Below are 24252 nucleotides of genomic sequence, written 5' to 3' on the forward strand. Positions count from 1 at the left end.
CCACACACACATACCTATGATAAAGTTTGATTTATAAATTAGGCACAGTAAGAGATCAACAATAATAAAACAGAAAAATTATAATATAATGTAATAAAAAATACACGAATGTGGTCTCTCTCTCAAAATATCTTACTGTACTGGTACTGTATTTTCAGACTGGTTGACTGTGAGCACCTGATACCACAGAAAGCAAAACTGTGGATAAGGGGGGACTACTGTACAGAAACACAGCTGATTTGTGTGTTGGTTTATATTCTACTACTCTGCTGAATTATGTTATTTGTTCTAAGATTTTTTTTATGGAATTTTAAGGTTTTCTACATATAAGCTCATGTCGTCTGTGAACAGATAATTTACTTCTTCCTTTCCTATTTGGATGCCTTTTCTTTTTCTTGCCTAATTGCTCTAGCTAGGACTTCCACTACTATGCTCAATAGAAGTAGTGAAAGCAGGCATCCTTGCCTTGTGCCTGATGGTAGAGGAGAAGCGTTCAGTCTTTCACCATTGAGTATTATGTTTGCTATGGGTTTTTCATATATAGCTTTCAGGATATCAAGGTAGTTTCCTTCTATTCCTAGTTTGAGTGTTTTTTATCATGAAAATCTGTTGAATTTTATCAAATGTTTTTTCTGCATCAATTGAGATGATCATGTGGTTTTTTTCTTCATCTGGTTAATATGGTGTATTACATTGAGTTTTATATGTTGACCCATCCTTGCATTTCAGGAATAAATCCCTTTTTTTTTTTTTTGAGGAACATTAGCCCTGAGATAACTGCTGCCAATCCTCCTCTTTTTGCTGAGAAGGACTGGCCCTGAGCTAACATCCATGCCCATCTTCCTCTACTTTACATGTAGGACGCCTACCACAGCGTGCCTTGCCAAGCAGTGCCATGTCCACACCCAGGATCCAAACCAGAGAAACCCGGGCTGCTGAAGTGGAACGTGTGCACTTAACCGCTGCACCACCAGGCCAGCCCTAAATCTCATTTTATCATGATGTATAATCTGATTTTTGTTTGCTAGCATTTTATGAGGATTTTTGCAATAATATTCATAAGGGAGACTTTTCTTATTCATAAGGAACTGTAGTTTTCTTTTCTTGTAGTGTCTTTATCTGGCTTTGGTATAAGGGAAATGCTGGTCTCATAGAAAGAGTTAGGAAGTGTTCTCTCCTCTTCAGTTTCCTGGAAGAGTTTGAGGAGGATTGGTTAGTTAGAGTTCCTTTAAATGTTTGATAATATTCACCAGTGAAGCTGTCAGGTCCAGGGCTTTTCTTTGTCAGGAGACTTTTGATTACTGACTCAATCTCCTTACTAGTTATGAGTCTGTTCAGATTTTCTACATCTTTGTGATTAAGTCTTGGTAAGTTTTGTGTTTTTAGGAATTCTTCCAGTTTATCTAGGTTATCCCATCTGTTGGTGTACAATAGTTCACAGTATTCTCTTACAATCCTTCTTACTTCTGTAGGATTGGTGGTCATGCCCCCACTTTTGTTTCCGATTTTAGTAATTTGAAGGTTTTTCTTTATTAGTCAGTCTAGCTAAAGATTTGTCAATTTTATTAATTTTTCTGAAGAGTTAACCCTTGGTTTTGTTGATTTTCTCTATCGTCTTTCTATTCTTTATCTACCTCATTCTAATCTTTATTATTTCCTTATTTCTGCTAGCTTTGAGTTTAGTTTGTTCTTCTTCTTCTAGCTCCTTAAGGCATAAAGTTAGGTTGTTGATTTGAGATCTTTCTTTTTTAATGTAAGCATTTATAGCTATATATTTCCCTCACTGTTCCAAAAGTTTTGGTATGTTGTGTTTTAATTTTTATTCATCTCTATGTATTTTCTCATTTCCCCTGTGGTTTCTCCCTTGATCACTGGTTGTTATGTCATATAACTCCCACATATTTGTGAATTCTCCAGTTTTCCATTGTGCTTGGAGAAGACATTTTGTATGATATCTTTCAAATCTGTTGAGACTTAATTTGTGACCTAATATATGGTATATCCTGGAGAATATGTCACGTGCACTTGAAAAAAAGGAATGCTCTTGTTGGGTAGCATATTCTGTATGTCTGTTAGATCTAGTTGGTTTATTGTGCTGTTCAAGTCCTCCAGTTCCTTCCTTATCTTCTTGTCTAGTCTAGTTGTCTTACCCACTATTGAGAGTGGAGGGTTGAAGTCTCAAACTATTATTACAACTGTGTATTTCTACCTTCAATTCTACCAATTTTTGCTTCATATATTTTGATGGTCTATGATTAGGTGCATAAATACTTATGATTCCTATATCTTTTGCTGTATTGAGTCTTTTATTAATATATGGTATCTTTGTCTCTTGTAATCTTCTTTTGACTAAAGTCTACTTTGTGTGATATCAGTAGAGCCACTCCTGCTCTCTATGGTTACTATTTGCAATGGAATATCTTTTTCCATCCTTTTGCTTTCTATTTATTTGTGTTGTTCGATCTAAAATGACTCTTTTGTAGGCAGTATATAGTGGGATCATGTTGTGTTTTTTTCTTAATCTAGTCTGCCAGTCTGTCTTTGACTGAAGAATTTAATCCATTTACATTTAGGGTAATTTCTGATAAGGAGGGACTTATTTCTGCATTTTGCTATTTGTTTTCTATATGCCTTCTAGATTTTTGTCCCTTGTCTCCTGCATTAACGACTTTTTTATGATGAAACTTTTAAACTCCTCTCTCATTTCCTTTTGTGTATATTTTATAGCTATCTTCTTTGTGATTACCATGGAGATGACATTGAACATCCTAAAGTTATAACACTCTAATTTGCATTTATACCAACTTAAATTCAATAGCATATGAAAACTCTGCAACAAGCTGGTTTTTTAAAAGCAGATAAATATGGAATTATAAATCCAGATAAGGACCAGCAAGTAAAAAGTAGACTGTTATGATAAAGAAAACAGGCTGGCCTTTTTCAGAAGGGTCAGCAAGGATGGCCCCTCTGACAGGACATTTACATGGAGGCTTAAAAGACTAGAGGAGCTAGCTCTATAAGGCAGAGAGAAAAGAGAATACTTGACAGAGACCATGAATCTGACAGGAGTTTGGGGAGCCTGAGGAATGGTGGCCCACATGGCAGGTGTCAGTGCTGAGGTAGAGAAGGGAATGAAGTCCAAGAGAAGCAGGTGGGCCCCAGGTGACATGGCCTTGGAGAACCACACAAAAGAGGGAGGACTCCACATCAACCCCATGGGAAGCCACAGAGGGGCTTAGTGCTGCTAAGTGACAAAGTCCTAATTCTGTTGGATGAAGATCTTGCTGGGCATTCTGCAGTAATGATTCAAGGGGGAAGAAAATGGAAGTGAGCCACCCAGCAAGGCAGCTCTGGTAGTTGTCAAGACCAGAAATAACGGCAGTCAGTCCAGGGTGGAGATGGAGAGAAACAACAGACTCCAGACATGCTTGTCATCTTGAACAAGATGGCGTGGGGGTCCCTCAGCCCTGGGTTTGAGTCTTCATCCTGCCGTGTACTCACTGGCTCTGCACCCTGCTGTGTCACTCCCCTCGAGCCTCCATTTCCTTTTCTGTAAAATGGGAATGATGAAATCCACAAAGAATGAGGAGGAAGAGACATGAAATCACCCAGTTTGCCATCTGGACTGGTAGGTGTATCAAAACATCCATTTCTTTCCTTCCTTTCAAACGTGGGCCTTCAGGTCACCAATGCTGATCTAACACATCATAACTAGGAGATGCTATGAAAATTGGGAGTAAACACTTGTCACCAAGTTCTCCCAGCTTTGGATATATTGTCACACACCCAGGCCCTACAGGCCCCCCCCCCCCGCCCCCCCGGCCTGCCTTGGGGACAGGGGCCTGTCTGGGTTTAGCCTTGGGGGTCAGAGCAGTATGCCTGAGTGAGCTGGGCCTCTGCCCACAGACAGCCAAGTGGGAGGGCAGGGAGGAGGTGGACGCCTGGACATTAGCACCCGATGATGTTACTTCCCACAGAGAGAAATATGTTGGAAAGAAGGTGGCAACCACTCTAGCAGATTTCCTTCCAAATCCAGGGGAGCTAAGGAGATGGAGCCACTTCAATCCTGGAGACCCAAAGAAAATAGTCTCTGATGGGAGAGAGATGGGCTGGCTGGCCTTGCCCTCCTGCTCGCTGCCCCTGGAGGCCTTGTCTAATGACAGGGCTCCTAACCCAGCCACAATCCTTTCCCACCCTCCTGGCTTAAAGATGATCTCTCTTACTAACAGAAATCCCTTTTCCAAAACAGCCACAGGCAGGATAGAATTCTTTGGATTTTCAAAACTAGAGTTTGAAGGATTTTGGTGGTGGAGGGTGGTCTTGTTTAAAACAAGGTGCAATGTTTGAATGTAACTCGTTTTTAAATCTGAAGAGTGACCCACAACTAGAGCAACAGAAACAGGGTCCCAGTGGTAGAGTCTGTGTGAAGGGCTCAGGAGACTCTGCTTTCATTCACTTTCTGGTCTTGTCAGACCGGCCAAGAAACCCCAAGGACAGGTGACTGAAAGGCTAAGTGTTAGTATACACATGCCATATGCCCTCCACTACAGTGGCACTGCTCTTATTAGGTCGGCCTCATCAGGAAAATTTAAATCCAATTCAATGTGGTTGGCCCCAGGTTTGCCCTCAGCAAGAGGATCTGGAGCCTCCAGTGTCTTAGCATGAGCAGCTGAAGAGGAAAGAAGAGTGTCAAACTAAAGCCAAGCATCACAACCACTCAGTCTCTGACTTTCCATCCTTACAGCCCATGGAGGGTGGAAGGGCAATTTCCCACATACAATGCCCATGCCCACCTGTGATAAAACCGCTGCCCCTGCCCAGATGATAAATTATGAAAGACATATCAAAGTAGGAGCTTCCATTTATTACTACTTTAGTTGTTGTAAGGAATGTTTACTCCTTGCACTTGTGCCCGAGACAATTAAAAAAAAAATAAATGAGATGAAATTATCTGCAGATGAAAGAGTCTGGTGTGGAGCCAGGCCCACCAGCCCTCCTCCAGGGTTTCCTCTTGGCAGACTGAAGCACTGCAACCCATCATTAACCAGCCACCAGGAGGATCTGGGTTTACGCAAAGGAAGAACACAGAAATATTTCTCAGAAACCAGGGCCACACACCATTAAAAGTTAACAAAAGCAATTCCACTTCTGGGTATATACCCAAAAGAAGTGAAAGCAGGGACTCAGATATCTATACACCCATGTTCACAGCAGCATTAATCACAAAAGCCAAAAGGTGGAAGCAACCCAAGAGCCTATTGATGGACAAATGGATAAACAAAAGGTACACACAACGGAATATTATTCAGCCTTAAAAAGAAAGGAAATTCTGACACATGCTACAAAATGGACGAACCATGAAAACATTATGCTCATTATGCTAAGTGAAATAAGCCACTCACAAAAGGATAAATACTGTACAACACTATCTATATAAGGTATCTAGAATCGTCAAGTTGATAGAGACACAAAGTAGAATGCTGGTTACCAGGGGCCAGGGATGGGGTGGGTGGGTATGGGGGGTCAGTGTCAATGGGTAGAGTTTCAGTTTGGGAAGATGAAGAAAGTTCTGGAGATGGATGGTGGTGATGGCTGCACGACAATGTAAATGCATTAAATGCCACTGAACTGTACACTTAAAAATGGTTAAAATGGTAAATTTTATGTGTTTTTTACCACAATTTAAAAAAAAAGAATAAATTTTAAAAAAGGGAAGGAAGGATAGAAGGGAGGAAGGGAGGGAGGGAAAAAACGTTAATGCAACTCCTAGAGTTTATGACTTTGAAAGGGAGGGCAACTCGGTGCCCTCATGTCGTACCCACAGAGGCCACATCTTGAAAACAGATCACTAGTCAAGGGTCTCCCGGGGATGCACACTGTGGGCTTGCTTTGCAGAAGAGCCTATCCTGTGAGTAAGTCTGTGGATCCCAAGAGTCACTTATCATGAAGACACTACTCTCGAAGGGCTACCAAAGGAGCCTCAGCCTTAGAGCACAGCATGTCTGAGGGGGGCGTAGACAAGACAGCGGGAATTTCCCATGGACAGGTATGCATCTGGAAAGCCTACCTGACAAAAGAGAGCAGGGGCCCCAGAGTCCTATCTTTACAGCAAGTAGGATTTCCGCAGGGCTCACCCATCCACTAGCCCAGGGTGGGGTTCATGAGCATCTATTTTCTTGTGGCCAGTTAGGGAGACGTTTGGCCTGATAGCCATGGCCCCACCAGTGACTTCCTAGGTGACCTTGGTGATGTCCCCGCCTCCTTGCTCTTGGGCCTCCTTCAGCCATCCCCCACCCCCACAGCACAGCCCTTGCCCTGCCTACTCACTCCCTTTCTGTAGCCATCTGACCCTTTGCTGCCAGGCACAAGCACTCTTTGTGGCAAAACCCCTGCCTGCCTGACGAGAATAGGCTCAGAGCGGTCAGACACCACCTTCCAGGTCTGCGGTCAGTGGCAAAGCAGGGGTCCTGGTCCAGGCCTGTCTCAGCCTAAGCCCCACACTCATAACACCGCTCCCCTTTCCCTCAACAAAGTCCTCCTTGACCCTGATTCCCTCTAGCGAAGCTCTTTTCTCTCCTCTCCCTTAGCCAAGTTCGTCTGCAGCTGCAGCTTCTACTTCTTCACTTCCCATTCCCATTTCGGTTCGCCCCTGTCCAGCTTCCACCCCCAACAACCCCTAAAGCTATTCCTACAGGGACCTGGCCACAGCATCTGGCATTGCTAACTAGTCCCTTCTTGCACCTCTCACCTCTTTCCTTATGGTCGACCTCCTCCCAGTCTGTGTCCGCCCTCTGCCAACTCCTCATCCTCTGCTCTGCTCCCCAGGATTGGTGCTCCACGGGCTGTGTGTGGCCAGCTTCTCTACCCACCCGATGTGCTCCACCTGGACAATGCAGCAGTTCCAAGCTCTATGCTGAAAAGCCCCAGACCCTATTGTTCAGCCAGGACCTCTGTCCTGATCTCCACAGGGAACTCAAATGCAGCTTGTCCAGAATGGAACTCATCGTCATGTCCCCACTCTGCCTCTCTTCTCACCAGCCAGTGGATCCACCATCCACCCAGGCTTGTAGCCCAGGTGCACCCTGGATTTCTCTCACCTTTACCTCCTGCCTCACCAAGCCCCACACCCTGCCAGTCACCAGTTCCTGAGAGTCCTTTGTCCCAGCACATCCTCCCCTCTGTATGACTGCCTCCTCCATCCTCACTCCTACCCTTTAGTTCGCATACTCCATTCTCGATGCTCCTTCTTGCCTTTTCCCACTGCAATCCACCCTGTGCACAGCTTCTGAGGTTGTCCTCCCAAACATGGCTCTGGACATGTTCCTCCCCACCCCTTCAGCAGCCCTACCCCTCAAGCTCTCTTACCTGCCCTCCCCAACCCAACCCTGTCCACGTGTCCACCGACACTCCTAAGGCTCCTCCACTCCCTGCTGCTGCAGCTGCATCACACCACCAGGCCTGCCCTACATGCAGCTCCTGCTGCCCCCTCTGCGTCACCTGCCACTCCTCCCCCAATGTGGCAAACACTTACTCTCGCTCAGCTCAAGGATCAGCACTTTATGAAGCCTCCAGGCTGCAGGGCAATCACTCACCAGCCCTCCCCCTGGACCCCAGTGGGCCCCACAGGTACTTTTACTGTAACACGGATGCTTTATTCGTCTGTTGATACCACTGCCTTCCGAGAGAGGGACAAGGTCTGTTTTGCACTTGTATCCTGAGCACTAACACAATGCCAGCAGGTCTTTAAGAATGCTTGTTAGGAAAGCGGACAGATGGCTGGAGTTTGGAATGTGTTCAAAGATCCTTCTAAGTCTAAAATTTGAGGAGTGTAGCCCCTCTCCCACTCCCCCATCTTGTGAAGGACCTCTTATCTCCACCCATCAGATTGGATGTAGACGCAGGCTCCTTCCTTGATCCTGTCCACTAGACAACCTCTCTCCCCACCGCTCACCAGGCCCTCACTGCACATAGCAAGCTCCGTTTTACAGGAAAGTTTGGTCTTGATTCCTCCTCCTAGACTGCTGACTCGTTAGAGCAGGGACTGGGCTCACTCACTTTGAACACCCCTTGGAGAGGGTCTTGCACACAGCAAGGGTCTCGGAAGGCCTCTGGTAAGGAGTGGCGGGCAGGGCTCAATCACTGAGCAGACCTAGGCATTGAAACACTGCACCAAGGAGGGCTCGGCGGGCAGGCCCTCTCCCATGGGGACGCTCATCAGCCCCCTGCCCTCCATGTGGCCCAGGGGTCACAAGGCTGTGTGTGCCTCCATCCCCCAACCCAGCTTTTTCCTTAACTGAGGAGAAAATGAGGGCATAGCACCCATGTCCCAAGCACTCATCCAGAAGGAAACAGAGCCCATGAGGGTCAGAACCCCGACTCCAGACTCACCATGTTCATGACAGTGAGGATGAACCTCTGGGCAGCCTCTGCCCCATGGTACTGTACCATGTCAGCGTCGGCCACCACCAGTGTCTCCACCGTATGCTCGTTGGTGAGCTGGATGGCATTCCTCCGCTCTCGCCAGTCCCGCGATGGCCTGCCTCTCCTTGGCTTCTTTTCTAGAAGACAACGGAGACATTTGTGCAGTCCTTAGTCTTCTGATTTCCAAAACCATATAGCAAAGAGGCCTTCCATTGGACCTCCCCAAGAGAATGGTCAGTCTCAGCTGGCCAGTAGATGGACCACCAGCACAGGGCAAGTCTGAGTTTGCTCACTAGAGGAAGAGCTGACAAGCAAAAGCAAGAGAGCTTAGCAGGCCAGACATCAAAAGGAATCACACCCATCCACCATCACTGCGGAGGAGGCAAACGGGACTGAACATCCCAGAAGAGAAGACCTGTCGCTCAGAGGAACTTGGAGAACTACACAAAGTCTGTGGGAAAAAAGGAAGACTGGGCCAGTGGGGAGGGATCAGAAAGTGCCTGGGGTCAATGACAGAACTAGCCAAGACTTTCTGAAAGAGCTACACCCACTGCTGATAACTGAGACCAAAGAAGCAGGGAGCCAGGGGACAGGATAGGACAGGACATTCCCCTGGAAGCTGGCATTCCAGAGACTCTTCTGAGAGTCATGAAAAAGGAGCCATAAGCATGAGCAGACACAAAAAGTATTATTAAAAAAAAAAAAAATCAGGACAAAATGAGGAAAAAAAAAATCGCAAGACACGTACAACCAGCCCAAGATGCAAGTTTGTCTCTTCCTCACCATTGGGAAGGGTTATTGGTAAAAGTGTGAGTAATCCTCTGCTGACTCTTTAAATAAACGGATTCCCTATAAGACCTTACTTTGCTAAACACCTATTGTTATTAATCTGAGCCCACATGGGAACGTCTGACCACCCAAAGCCGCGGTGTGAGGACTCACCTAGTCTTTGTTGGTGGAAACACCTCTGACCAACACCAAAGGTTGACATGAATAACACGCTCTTTCAGAATCCAAATGTGAACAGAGAAGTAGTTCTTTAATTTGATAGCTGTGATTTCCATCTTAGCACTAGCCCATAAAAAAGCCATCTCTGCTACAATTTCCACACAGTAAGCCCAGCCTACATATGCATAAACCGGCTTCATAAAGTGACCTAATCAGTCCAGAGTCAAAAATGCACACTATGAAATAACCAGAGATATGGGTCATAAAACAAATAAGAATCCTCTGTACCATGAAATTTACAAGTGTGAAAAATTGGAAAACAATGTAAATATCCAACCACAGAGAAAGCCCCCAATAGTAAAACAGTACAAAGCCATGAGAAGCACATTTGTGAAGATTATTTAGTGCTGTAGAAAGCAGCAGATGTAAATCTGTATATATAGTGAAATGCCAATTTTACAAAGATTTTTTACACACAAGTATCTTCAGGCTCCAAACACAGGTAGATAAGTAAATAAGTAAATAAATAGCTAATCAACCAACCAACCAAGAAAAATCTTAACTAAAATGTGAATGGTGTGTGATGTGTGATCTTCATTTTCCCTTTCTTTCCTCTGTATTTTCCAAATTTATACAACCAACAAGTATTACTTTATTTAAAGTAAATATCACTGAGTCTGAGAAAAATACAGAAGTCACTTTTAAACTTTAAATAACAAAACAGAAGGTATGGGGGAGCAAAGTATGTCATCTGACTTATCAGAGATGCAAAATGAAAGGCGTAAATGTCTTGTCAGCTCCACAGGATGATTCCCTCCTTGCCCGGTGCCATGCCCCCCTCCCATCAAGACTACTGGGCCTCAATAGGGGAACAAGGGCAGGAAGGGTTTGCTCCAAGACAAAAGGCAAGATCTTAAATGGTACTGCCTTTGCACATGAGCAGAATGAAAGAGGTCCCTTGTTGAGGATCTCTCTATGAACCTGCACCCACATTCACCAACCAGTCATCTCCGAACGTGAGGGAAAGAGGAAGACCTTGGGTGATCTCCCAATTCCGGGCTCAGTCTGCTTGCCAGGTGCTCACTGCCTGGATCAGGCCAATCTGTCCAACCTGGAATTTGGGATGAGCCACCTCACTCCCATTTATTTACTTACGTATGTGTGTATATATGTAAAGGTATGCTTTTTGGTGAGGAAGATTAGCCCTGAGCTATTGCCAATCTTCCTCTTCTTTTTTTTTCCCCAAAGCCCCAGTACGTAGTTGTGTATCCTAGTTGTAAGTCCTTCTAGTTCTCCTATGTGGGACACCACCACAGCATGGCTTGATAAACAGCGCCATGTCCACACCCAGGATCCAAACCTGTGAACCCCAGGTCACTGAAGTTGAAAGTGTAAACTCAATCACTGTGCAGGCCCCCTCACTCCCATTTTAAAGTAGCAGAAGTGAAGGGTCACCCAAGTGTAACCAGCACGCCCACAACCTCCCAGGCAACCAGGCCCGAGCCAAACAGTGCCTTAGCTCTTCTCAAAGTCAGTATTGATAACCCATCTCTTGGAGTCACCAACTCATTGTTCTCACCTGCAGATGTTCCTCACATTGGCTGCTCAGTACGTATTTTCACACCTTGTCATATATTTTCAGGTTCTCATATGGAAACATCTGCATTTTCAGCATGACCTGAAGGATGCATTAGTACTATCTCTCTGGGAGATGGTGAGCTTGAACATACAAGAGCTGAGTGTCTTCTGAGAAAAGTAGCCCATTACTCCTGGACCAGAGGAGCAGATGGCTCCTGGACATTTAACATATCAAAATCCTGCACTGGGCATCAGTCTTTCAAGTCTATAAAGTAGAACTAATATGACTAATGAGACCCAGATGAACCTTGAAGAGCTGATAAACACGGTGTCATAAAGGGTGAAATGCTGTGGGTTAACATAAGCCCAGAGTACTAAGTGACAGGTAAAACACAACAGCAAGGTATTCTGTGGGTTTTAAAGGCTTTTCTCCATGACTATCTCATTTGTTCCTTTCATTGCCCCCAGCCCGGGCACAGAACTAGCTGAGAAATAAATATTCACTGAATGAATGTATGCATGAATGAGTGAGTGGAATCTCTATTTCCCAGATAACAAAGCTGAAGTCAAGCATTAGGCAGTGGGGAATCTGGTACCAGAAGCATGGCCACCCCCCTCACCTCTAACTCCCCCCAGCTACACTGTGTGTGTGAACGTGTACCTCAGGGCCATCTGAGCTTACAACGTGAGGGTGAGAAGAGCTGGAGAAAACTCAGCAGGGAAAGAGTCTGTGCTGAGCATAATGAATTTGACTTTGCTGCCACGGGCAGCAGGACTTGACCAGAACACAGTGCGTGGTTCTCACAGCACGCGGCTCTTCTGCGCAGAATTCAGTGACTGGTGCTCCTTCTGTTTAGATGGTCTCCAGCTTATTCCAGGCCCTTCGGCAACTGCAGCATAATTATCCCACATGGCTCCCTCCCACCCCCACCCCCAGCACACCGTGCTCCTGCCTGCACTCCCCTCACTGAACACTGCTAATTGGGGCTGTCATGCCAGAGCCACACTAGGCTGACTGGTGACTCCAAAACACATCCAGTGCTCTGCCCTGTCCCCGCACTCAAGAGCTTGAGAGGCCACTAGCCTTGATTCATAACCCCAGCACACAGTTGGGTTTCAGGAACTCGGAAGTCATCAGATTTTGCAAGGCAATATGGCGCATGTGGCTGCATACTGAACACCACTTTCAATGAGGTCTAGGCCAGCACGTCAAGATCAAAGGCACGACTACATCAGCAGTGAAATCAACAAATGGACGCTTGATAGCCTCACATCACTACAAGTCAGGCTTTGCCACAAAATGAGCAGCAAAAATCCTGGATTTTGGAATTGCAGCTAAGAGGCCAAGGACCTGTATTCCCTTTCCATGCAGGGGTGGTGGCAGAGGCTAACAAGGGGGTGGAAGGGGTGGGAGGCTGGAGGGAGGTCCACCCTCCTCCTCTTTCCCTGCTCCCATCAACCACTTCACCAGCAGAGCTCAGGCTGCAGCCATCAGTTTTGATGATTATTCCTTTCCTACAGGGACAACAGAACCATAAGACATTTTTATCTTTAATTCCCTGAACTGTATAAACAAACCCTAATAGACAAAGTTTCATCAACACCAATATTCACAGATTATAAGCATCTTAGAAAGTAAGAAGAACACCAGTTTCAGAATAACATGGGTACTGGATTCAGACCTCACCAGAGAGGTCACAGCTCAGGCTGGGCAGGCATGCAGCCGTCTGGAGGGCCCTCCAAGCTCAGTAATCAGCCGCCTCCAGCCACTGTGGGAATAAGAGAGGCAGTCCTCACCCTGCTGATGAGGACAGACCACAGCCTGTGAGGCCCCAGGCCCTCTCCTATTGTCACAGGCTCCAGGGATCTCTCCCAAGTCCAGCCCAGCAGTTTCTTTTGCCAGCACATTGCTGGAGTTGGTGCTGACTTGGTAGATTTTCAATCTCTGGCTTCACATTATTTTTCTTACATTTATTTTCCCTTTGTCCCAATTATCCATTAAAAAAGAAAATCACATGTATTTATGCAGGATACCCCAAATCTGTTGGGAACAGATGAAGAAGAGCAAATGACAAGAAAGAAACAAAGGACATTTGAATGTTGTACTTTCAGAATACTTAAATTATAATTTATTCTAAGAGTTTGGGACTGTTGAAAATGCTGAGTAAATACATAAATTGTCATTGTAGCTACTAGTTTTGCTCTTGGCAAACTAAAAAAATCTCAGTTATGAATTATCAAGCTTTATATAGAATAGATCTTCCTTTAGTTTAACAACAGTAGAGTATTTAGGTATTTACTAGGGAAAAACAACAATAGATCACAAAATATCTTGTGTGACAGTTGAGTAGCCAGAAGCCACCCCGGAATTACTCCACTTCCTGCTGCACAGGAAGGATCCTTGCATCTGCAATTCTACCAATGTCATTTCCAGGGAAGACCTCAGGTGACTCTCTGTGCCAAGGGAGAGGAAAAACAAGTCTCTGCCAGCTGTAGAAGCCGAGAGAGAAAACAGATGTGGTGGAGGAAGTGGAGGCAGCTGCCCAAGGGCACTCGGCACTTGAGATGAAGGGCAGAGGGCGCTTCAGAGCGAGAAGACAAAGACAGATGCCACTGCCAGGAACTAGGTACCGGCTGTCCAACGTGCTTACAGAGTTAACGGGAAGACGCAGACTTAACTGAAACTTGTCATTCAAACGAGAAGCATGAACTTTTCCCACACACAGCACTCAAGGTCCAGAAACAAGAATGTCCTCATCCCAGGCACGTGGACACCAGAACCATCGGCACTGGGGAAGACTCCAGAACCAGACATTCTCTTAGGCACATGGACCATGGGTTTTCTCCAGCTCTCTTGTGAGCAGGCAAGGGCAATCCCATCAGAAGCCCTTGGCGCCATTGTGATGTGTTGCAAAGAATTCACCCGCGGTCACAGGATTGCCACCTGTCCTTCACTCTCACCCTGTGGCGCAGACTCTGTGATTTACACCCAACCCCCTGTGGTCTTTACAAGTCCTAGGGTGAGAAGTCCCTTCCAGCGCTGGGAGAGGGGTTCCACACTGGCAAGACTGTGGCTGGCCATGGCAGTGCAGGCCATGGTGCCCAGACTGATCATGGGGACAGGGAACCCCTCACCCTAAGGGCCAAAGAGGCCTCCAGATGAGCGGCAGCAGATGACAAGAGTTCAGAATAGGGCTGTGGTTGGGGGCAGACCAGAGAGTGTGTCCAGCTCAACCATGACTAGCCAGCTGTGGGATGCTGAGCAAGCCACAGAACGTCTCCAAGCCTCATGTGACCATCTTTAAAATCAGAATGATCATACCCACCACACAGGTTTGCATAGTAAATACGTGAGCTATTTATTGAGCTCTTAGGACACTCTCTGGAATGTTGTGATTGTTCAATAAATGGCCCCTTTATTACAATGATGATGATGGTAGTGGCGGTCAGGTGGACTAGTGGTCAAGGACACAGTTTTGGAGACAGAATGCCTGGATTCAAATCCTGGCTCCCTGACAGCTTGGTCTGACCTGGACTAATCATTTGCCCTCTTTAGCCTTAGATGACTCATCAGTGAAGCAGAGGCAGTAACAGTTTCTCCCTCACAGGGCCATGTCAGGTTTAAAGGAGATCTCGCATGTAAGACCTTAGCAGGGTGCTGGGATCACACTTAAGTGCTTAGTAAAGCTTAGCTCAACAGATCATCACTATCTTTGTTCTTCTTGGAGACTTACGAAGAGGGGCTCTGGAGCCTGCAGCTGGGGTACCCCAGCTGGGTGACCCGGGCAGGTCATCTAAATCCCTTCTCAATGCTGATGAGCAGCAAACCAGTCAGCCTTGGGAAGTGCTCAGAAGAGCATCTGGCAGGAGCAGGCGCACAGCTGATGCTGTGAAGGAACCTTCTGCGGCAGTGAAACAGTCCTCCCCAAGCCATAATTTGAGTGGAGAGGATTTTGGGTTTTAGATAAGATTGCCCCCAGGGAATCCCTTTAGTTAGAACATCCATTTTCCCACTTTACTCCTACGGAAACAAATAGCCCCTCAGCTGTCTGATGACACACACTGGAAAGCGGTTTCTAGGGAGCAGTTATTCCTTCTGAAGGCTTTGTGGATGAGATGCACCAGCCGCATGTGAATGCTGGGGACGGGTGGTCACACCGGAGCACTAAAAACAGGTAAAGTCACACCTGCCATGCCTGTGCTCTAAGGAACACAGTCTCTGTGGGAAGGTGTCCATGTGCTCCCCAAGGCTGCAGCCATGGTCCCACCACAGCCTTCAGGAGCCAGGCTATCACTTCCCACTAGGGGCCAGTATGTGTGGGACAGCGTGTCCACTGCCAGGGGCGTTTGGGGTCTTCTGGCGAAGCCACCACTCCACAAGGTGACATCCTCTGAGGCTGGACAGTGACCGATCTGGATATCCCGGCTCAGTGCAAAATGTATCACTTGCATGATCCTTTGAGGGCTGGCAGGTGAGTTTTCTGAGCTGCGAATCTGCTCATGTAAAACAGGCCAAAGGTGAAATCTATAAAAACGGCCATTCCTTCAACTCCCAGTAAAATAAGATCCTGCTCCAGCAGATGGCACACTGTGTGAGGGACAAAAGGTCACAGAGCAAGAACAGACGCTAAGCACCCTCATGGTTTACTTGTTAGCATAAATGATTGTTAGACGACTTACCCCCAAAATACACAGATTAAAGTTAGGAAGAGAAATTAAAAACCAAAGAAAAGAAAATACAAATATAACAACAGAGAAGGTCAACACAGTAGCTCTGGTGACAAAAATCACCGTGAACTGTAACCCAAGGTACACAGAGCATGTATGGTGTGCTGTGCCCTCACTGCTCATTTGCCCTCCTATCGCAGAGGAGTCACAGACTGTTACCATCCATGCCTACTGATGAGCAAACTGAGGCACGAAGAAATCTGTTAAATGTTCTGCTCGAGGGCACTAACCCAGCTGCCTGGGATTCCAGCCCCAGCAGTCTGACCACTATCCATTCTGCCTTAGAATTTGGTTCTGAGTTTCCTGAAATCAGGGAAAAAAAATTTAAAAGGTAAACATACTACATTCTCAGTTTTATCACTCCTCTAACAGGAGAAAGGATACCATTCCTCAGGAAAAGACAATGTTTTCCTAACACCAACTTCTAAAATAAAAATACCAAGTAAGACTTCGCAAGGGGCCTCCCGGTGATGCACCAGGCAGTGTTTTCACTAGCGTTTTATGGCCAATGTGATCATGAATTCTGTTTATGTATATCTTACAGGAAGCTTCTATGACCCTGAAAGGCCTGAAATTAAGACATTGGTCAAAGGGAATTCTGGAAAAATTCCACCATGTGTTCCATGTCAGCAGCCTCGGGTGGTCCCTCAGTCCTGGGAGGGCAGTGAAGTGACAAGAAGAGGGGCTGAGGGCCCAGCAGCCAACATGACTTGGGGAGGACAAAGGTGGGATGACAGAAGCAAGAAAGGAAGATGACAGGTGGCCTGAATTAGAAAGAAGATGTGAGATCACAGACGGTGACACTGGCTTCTGGAATAAGAGGGGTGCTGCTCAGCAGGCAGGGCCCACTCGTTCACTTGGTGGCACAGCCTAAGGGAGCCAGGGGACCCGCTAGGCAGCCCACTCAAGGTACCAAGGGTCTGCAGCTGCCATGACCTGGGCTGGCTGGGCTGCCATGCAGGACAAGTGGATGGGATATGGTTTTTGGGTTTTTTTTCCATACCTACCACATAAAAAATTAATTGAAACCTGAAAAACAGCAGTAACCATGGGAATGGCAAAACCTCTCAGACCAGACTAGGCAGGAGTCTGGAGCTCTGGAGTCCACCCAGCTTGACTGAAAGCCCCCAGGCCGCCCACTGCTGGTGGGGAATCTGGACAGGCAACCTTGGAGTGCCCCCCAAATCCCCTGCTCCCCAGCTCTCCTCCAAACTCTGCAGATACAACCATCTACTTCATAGTCTAATGTGGGTCTGTGCTTGCCTTCTGGGCTAGACCGTGAGCTATCATCCTGTGGACCCACCTCAGCACCTAGCACTACCTGGTGCAGAGCAGGAATTCAAGAACTATACTTAGTTGAATGAATTTTTTAAAGTCTTCAAAATTCCTAATTAATAAGATTAATTTTTAGGGAACTTAAATGTCCTGAAATTCAACTCTCACAAGGTGCTTCCTCCCCCTAAGGAGGTGGTGAAAAACCTCAGCATGAGGAGCCCAGCTTCCATGTCCCATGGAGCTGGTGAGAACCTGCCCATGGGCTTCCAGGGTGAATGGGCGAGTTTCCTCATCTATGAAACAAGGCGATAATTATTCCACCCTCTCAGGGCGGACGTGAGGAACAAGTAAGAGACGCATGCTCGGCCTCTGACACAGGGTCAGATATATAACAACACGCTCAAATCATGCTGCTCGTCTTATTTCTACTCTTATTATTACATTACTGTTATCGCTATTAACTATTAGGGTCTAAACACTAACTTTTAAATTTTGTATGACTCCAGAACCAAAAAGTGAACCTGGATGCTTTTACATACTCTATAGGGCCTGATTTATCATATTATCCATCTACCCAGAGCCTTTAGTCTAGACACTCACCAAACTGTTGCCTTTGATATTTCTTACTGGGTGGGGGGTATGAAACAATTTCTCTAAGGCTATCCTCAATCACGTAACAATAAATTAAAGCCCCGTGGCATAGTGGTTAAGTTCAGCACACTCCACTGCGGCAGCCCGGGTTCATGGGTTTGGATCCAAGGTGTACACCCACACCACTCGTCAGCCATGCTGTGGCAGGTGACCCACATATAAAGTGGAGGAGGATTGGTAGAGATGACAAATTTTAGCTCAGGGTTAATCTTCCTCAAGCAAAAAAAATAAAAATAAAAACAGGAAGATTGGCAACAGATGTTAGCTCAGGGCTAATCTTCCTCAGCAAAAAAAAAAAAATAAGAGGAGGAAGACTGGCAACAGACGTTAGCTCAGGGCTAGTCTTTCTCAGCAAAAATAAAATCACAGTTCCAAGAGGAGTGGGGGAGTGGACTGTAACTCTTACTCAACACCCCCATGTAACCTCCCAACATTCCAGAGGAGGAAATATTTTAATCATCAGAAACATGATGGAACTTAAAACATGACTGTACATGAAATCAGCTATTAAAGCCATGAAACATTAATGGCGTTTCACATAGGAGGGAAGAATGAAAATCAAATGTTTTTCATTAAAATGAAAAACAGTGTGAGTCCATCCCCTTGGAGGAGAAAGACCAATCTGCCACAAGCAGGCTTTCTCTATACAGACCTCCACTGCCACCCCAACCCTTTCCAAAGCCACCACCTGCCACAGCATGAAAAAACAGCAAGATGCGTGGTTTCAACTACATGTCCAATAGCTCCACTGTCTTCTGTCATTAACTTTCCTAAAATAAGCAGCCATGGGATGTAATGAAAATACCTTTAGGCTGGGAATTGGGAACTCTGGATATTTCCTGGGCCTGATCTTGATGCCCCTGAAGGTGTCACTTAACAGAAAGGTCTCCATTTCTCATGCACCAGCTGTCTCCTGTCTCCCAGCACTCTCTTCTGCACTCTGCCCTGGGGCTGGAAGCCTGCATAGTAGATTTCCCAGACTCCCTTGCCAGCTGGCTTCCTGTTCAGCTCTGCCAACAGGTGGCGCCAGAGGGAAATCAGAAGGCAGGAGATGGGGAGAAGGGGCTCCTTGTGTCTTCAGCTCAGGGTGGCACTGTTCCAGCAGAAATGAACAACTATGGCTCCAGCTTCCAGTTCTTGGGGCACTCCCAGCCCAGCCTCCCCATTCCCCAGAGGTACTTCTGTAGAGACATCAGCTTAGCTATACCCTCGTGATGGTCTGATGCCCTCTCAGAGGTCTAGGCCCCAGCCCCACAGACCCCTGCCCCAAGCTCTGTGGTCCTGAAAATGCACCTTTTCCCTTTTCTTTCCCCAGCCCTCAGGTGAAAGCTATTTTCTGGGTTACCTCAGCCTCCCCTCTTGCTCTTTCAGATTCTGACATTGATGTAATCAATTCCCTGTGTTAAATTCCCCTGTTACAAATACCTAGCAGGGTTTCTGTTTTCCTGACTAGACACAAACTGATACAGCCTAAAATGAGAGGGTCAGTCTTAAACTACTTTCTGTATTTCATTCAAGCTTCAAGGATTCTTCCCAGTTCTGGAAGCAAGGATTTATTTCTTCACCATGGAAGTATTAAGATATTGGATGTGCACTTCCACACTGTAGAACACTGCCACAGACAGAAATGCCCTACATTCTGAGTCACCATTTAACAAAAAACAATCAATAGGGTGCCTCGTGAAGGAAATGCAAGCATCAATGCACGTCACAGATTTCTCAACAAGCTATCACTGCCACATCTAAGGACCCAAGGACAGTGTTTTAGAGATTTTGAGTCAACTTGGGGAAAGCACTGGAGGAGGAAATATAAATACCCAGTGAGCCAGCAGCGGGTTTTCAAGTGTTTTAAAGTTTGCAAACACACAGACTTACAAACACTTTGCTTTCCAATAAAATTGTCAGGTCTAAAAAAATTTTCTGGTCACTTTTTTTCTTTGACTAAAACAAAGTGTCTGTTTATAGAAAAACTACCTTTTCAACTGGAAATGATGGTTCCACGTGTGCAGAAGAGCTCCTAGCCAGGTAAACTTTTCGGCAGCTGCATAAATCCAACATCCTTGAAAAATAACGGTCTTCTCTTTTTTTCTCAAAAAGGAAAAAAAATAGTTTTGCTCTCCAAGTATGAATTCTTTAAATAACTTTCCTCAAGGCCAAGTCATTTTTATAAAAGGCATCTTTTTCATGTAAATTCCTTACAAAGAAAGGTGGAAAATAAAGGGATTTTTTGTAGTTAAGATCCCAAATGAAGAACTGATCAACCCTGGAGTCCAAACTCAGTCCCCACGCTAGGCAAGAGGTGTAATCCACACCCCCACCCTAGGATGCAGCACAGCCACGGCTAGGAAAGCTGGGCTGGCCCCTCTGGATCTTTCTATCCATGGTCAGAGCCATGTAGGTACCAAGAAGCCAAACACCACTGCCTGTAGGTGAAGTGGAAAGATATTTATCCAGTCAACAAGTAATAGTTGAGAACCTACTCTGTGCTAGGCACAGCCACAATGTAGATGACCATCTAGAAGAAATAGACATTAACCAAATGAACAGATGAATATATGAAAAATTATAAATGTAACAAATGCTTGCGAGAAAGAATAGATAATGCTATATGAGAATATAAAGGAGAGGGTTCCAATTTAGATTGGGTTCCACGACGAAGTGACGCACGGGCCAAGAATGGAAGGATAAGAAAGGTTAACCATTCAGTGAGGGGAGAGAGGAACTGGGCAGAACAGACTCCAGGAGCCAGCATGGAAGCAGGGACACTGGTTGGATAACTACTATAGGAGCTCAGGTAAACGGGGACCACACCTGGACAAGGGAGGCACGTGTAGGTGAAAAGCAGCAAAGAGGTTCAAGAGGTACTTAGCAGGGTAAACCAAGAGTACTGGGGATATTTGGGTGAGAAAAGAGGAAGTGCCATCAAGGATAACTCCTGGTTTGTATGGTTGTGCTAATCACTGAATGAGGCACCAGTGAAACAGGGCCAGGTATGGAAAAAAAAGCACTGTGGGTTTTGGCCTAGATAAGTTTCAGGTGGTTTTGAAGAACCCAAGTTGGCTATCAGATATGCAGACTTGGAGGTCAGGAGCAAAGGTGAGATCAGACAAGCATTTAGGAATCAACGGTCCCAGATCAATCCTTCAGGGACCTCGAAACTGCATGGCTGGATAGAAAAGATGGAACCTACACAGTGGGAGGGGGATGCAGGGAGAGCATAGCATGGAGTCACAGGAGCCAGGGAAAATAAAGTCTCAGGAGGGAGGGCTGCTCAGCACCTCTAACGCAGCAGAGGACTAGGTCAAGAGGGAACTGGACTGAACAAAAGAGGGTTCACCAGTGGTCAGTGAGAGCTCTACTAAGGGAGGACAGGGGAGGGGGCTGAAACCCGACCAGGGTGGGGTGAAGTCATGAGAGGTGAGGAAATGGTGCAGAAAAGTCTGGTGAGGAGAGAAACAGGGATGCTGTTGGCAGTTACTAGAACAGAGGGCCCATTTCCTTGAGATGGGAAAAGCTTGCACATCCAACGAAGAAACCCAGGTCCACGGAGGACTGCCATAGTCACTTGGTGTCTACTGCTCCCCTCAGCCCATCACGTTTACGAACAGAAGTCCACAGACCCAGCCAGAAAGAACAAGGCTTCTGATCGACCCATTCCACACCAACTGAGACAAGGACAGTCATTCAACAAGCACTAGTCAAGCCCCATCTCTGTGGCTGGCCCTGCACTGGGTGCTCCCCTCAAGGGAGGGAGAAAAGCACGTAAAAACTTAACAGTCTTATAAAGACCCCACAGATGCAAGAACTGTCAAGGAAACAGCACAGAACTGCGAGGGACAGCTGGCTTCTGATTGGAAGGACAGGGGACGAAGAGCACATTCATTGTATCGGGAAAGGACAGAGCTGTACGACCACGAAAAAAGCAGCAGGGAAAATGCAAAATGCAAGTTAGCAGCACCCGGGAAGAGATCTGGGTCTATTGCAACAAGATTGCTTCAGACTGGCTGTCACAGAGTCCCCTGAGGGCAAGGCAGAATGGCACGTTTTCTGCTTAATTTCATGTCAGTCTAAAATCTTGTCTCAACCTCTATTAAATATTAAATGTACTTGTAAAAGATACTGTATTAGTCTGCTAGGGCTACCATGACAAAGTACCACAGACTGGGGGGCTTAAACAACAGACATTTATTTCCTCCCAATTTTGGAGGCTGTAAGTCCAAGAGGAAGGTGTTGGCAGGGTTGGTTTCTTCTGAGGCCTCTTTTCTTGACTTGCAAATGGCTGACTTCTCCCTGTTTTTTCACATCTTCCCTCTGTACCCTCTACGTCCAAATTTCCTCTTCTTATAAGGACACCAGTCATACTGGATTAGGGCCCATCCTAATGACCTCATTTTAACTTATCATTTCTTTAAAGACTCTATTTTATTCTGAGGTGCTGGGGCTAGGACTTCAACATATGCATGGTAAGGGGACACAGTTCAGCCCACAACAGATACCCATCTTCTTTCCTGCCTTAAGAAGTGCGGACTGGGCAGGTCACTTTTGCATGCGTTGGAGTGTGTATAACCACATGGTCAGGACAGGGTGGTGATTCCTGGAAAGGACAATCATCTCAGGGGTCCATGGAGATACATTTGGCAAACTCAAAGAAAACAAACACAAATGTTTGGAATTATCATGTGCTTTTACCACCACTTTTCAGTTAAGTCTACTGCCGAAAGATTACACTAGCCTACTGGAGCTTGACAGTTTTATCTTCTAAATTAATGGAAGAGAAAAAAAGAACATTCCCCAAACACACAGTTTGGGGGAAGAAATTAATTAATGTGCTCATGTTTGAAGCAGAGCAAGATAGCGCAAACAAAAGCCTGAAAAGAAATCGACTTGTCTCTGCACCTGGAATCCCTCGTCCAGGTCCTGGGTATTGTTTCTTTTGACAGATGGTCTTTCATCTTTGACAAGGAAGTACGAGAAACTTCAGACAGCTCAGAAATCCCTCCACCTTTGCAAGGAGGGCAGGCCATTCTAGGGACTAGAAAATCAAACTCTTCCTCTTCAGTGCTTGAACACAAAACTAAAAGCTTTGTCCTCCCCCCACCTCCCCGATACCTCAAAGAGCACTCAGCGCACCCTAGAGTGGTCAGCTGGACTTCTCCCCAAGCTTCTGGGCTCTGAGGGTGGGGACTGCCCTTCTCACCTCTGTATCTCCCACTCTGAGGGGGAACCTGGTACACAGTCGGTATTCATTGTTTTGAATGTAGGAGAGAATGAAGTGAATGAACAATGAACAGGAGGATCAAACAATCCTTTCGCCCTCCTTTTAGAAGGTTAGGAAAAAACAAAAAACATCTCATTGGTCTTGTAGGGCTCTTGGATGTCAGAGGTTCTTCCAAATGCATTAAATGCCCACATATTTCCAGAGTAGTTTACAGACGTCCTTCACTCTTTCAAAGGTCTTTTGACTTTCACAGAAGTCCCAGATGTCCCCTAATACATATAGAGAGAACTCAAATACCTGACTGACAAGCCTAGAGGTGGGAAAATAATTCCAAGTGCCTCATTTTTGGCCTAGACCCAATCTCCAGACTTTGATTCTTTCCCAAAGAACCCCCTTCCTGAATGCCAAGGACACTCAAGGGCAAAAGGACCTGCCCAGAAAGGCACATCCACCTGAGCATGGTAACAGTTCCTGTCACTATGGCGACCCTTATCTAATGGGGCCCCTACTCCCAACTTTTCAATGCCCCCACTGGGTCACCAAGAGGTGAATGGTTCCTTTATGGCCAGGTCAGCCATTTCTTAGACCTCTATATGCAAAGTAGCCTTGGGCTCCACCAGGATGAGCAAACCAGCTAAGCAGTGAAGGGAATGGAAACCCTTGTTAGGCCAACTTGCGAATTCAGTAAGACGCCCCCACTCCCAATTTCCTGTAGACTACCATTGTTGTCCTGTGGCTTCCTCTAAAATCCAAGTAGGAGGCCACTGCATAATCACACTGGCCTTCAGGAATTCAAGCACCTCATCTCTTTCCCGCACCTTGGCCTCAGAACATGTGATAGCTCCATCTGGAAAATTCTTTTCCTCTACAGTCACCTAACTTGTACTCACAACTCAAATGCTACTTCCTCAAAGCGGGCTTTCCTTGGACCCCTCCATCTAAGTCACCATAGCACGCTTTTCTTTTCCTTGGAGCACTTACCAGAATTTATTATTATTTAAAATTTAAAAATTATTTAATTTTTCTGTGTTTAATATCAGTCTCTTCCACCATACAAAAAGAAGCTCAATGAGAACAGGAACCATTTATTCACCACTCTATATTTAGTGCCTGGCACATAGTAGGTGTTTAATAAATAGTTTTAAAATAAGTGAATGAAAGAGCAAATGAAAGAATATTAGACTTTTGTGGTACTACGGTAAATATATTCTCAATTTTATCGCCTTTTAACTGTGTTTGATGTTTAAATCTACCCATGCTTTTACAGTAACTTTTCGTCATTTCTGAGTCTTTGCATTGACTAGAAGATTTTAATGTATTTACATTGATCACAAAAATTGATAATGTTTGATCTTCTGTCATGTTTTTAGTTCCTTTTCTCTCTGTATTTTCCTATATAAGCTATATTTCATTAAGTTTATCACCTCCAGTCC

At 45.8% G+C, this 24252-nt stretch overlaps 1 protein-coding gene across 5 annotated transcripts in view; it reads right to left on the bottom strand.

Moving 5' to 3' along the window:
- ADAMTS17 (ADAM metallopeptidase with thrombospondin type 1 motif 17) overlaps positions 1-24252 on the bottom strand; it is a 339534-nt gene that overhangs the window by 265151 nt on the left and 50131 nt on the right. For all 5 annotated transcript variants that reach the window (XM_070496410.1, XM_044762847.2, XM_070496403.1 and 2 more), the window contains exon 4: positions 8389-8558. In XM_070496410.1, coding sequence (XP_070352511.1) covers positions 8389-8558 — 170 coding nt within the window. The remainder of the gene's footprint in view (positions 1-8388; positions 8559-24252) is intronic.

This window comes from Equus asinus, chromosome 2 (genome assembly GCF_041296235.1).
Source record: "Equus asinus isolate D_3611 breed Donkey chromosome 2, EquAss-T2T_v2, whole genome shotgun sequence".
NCBI classification, from domain to species: Eukaryota; Metazoa; Chordata; class Mammalia; order Perissodactyla; family Equidae; genus Equus; species Equus asinus.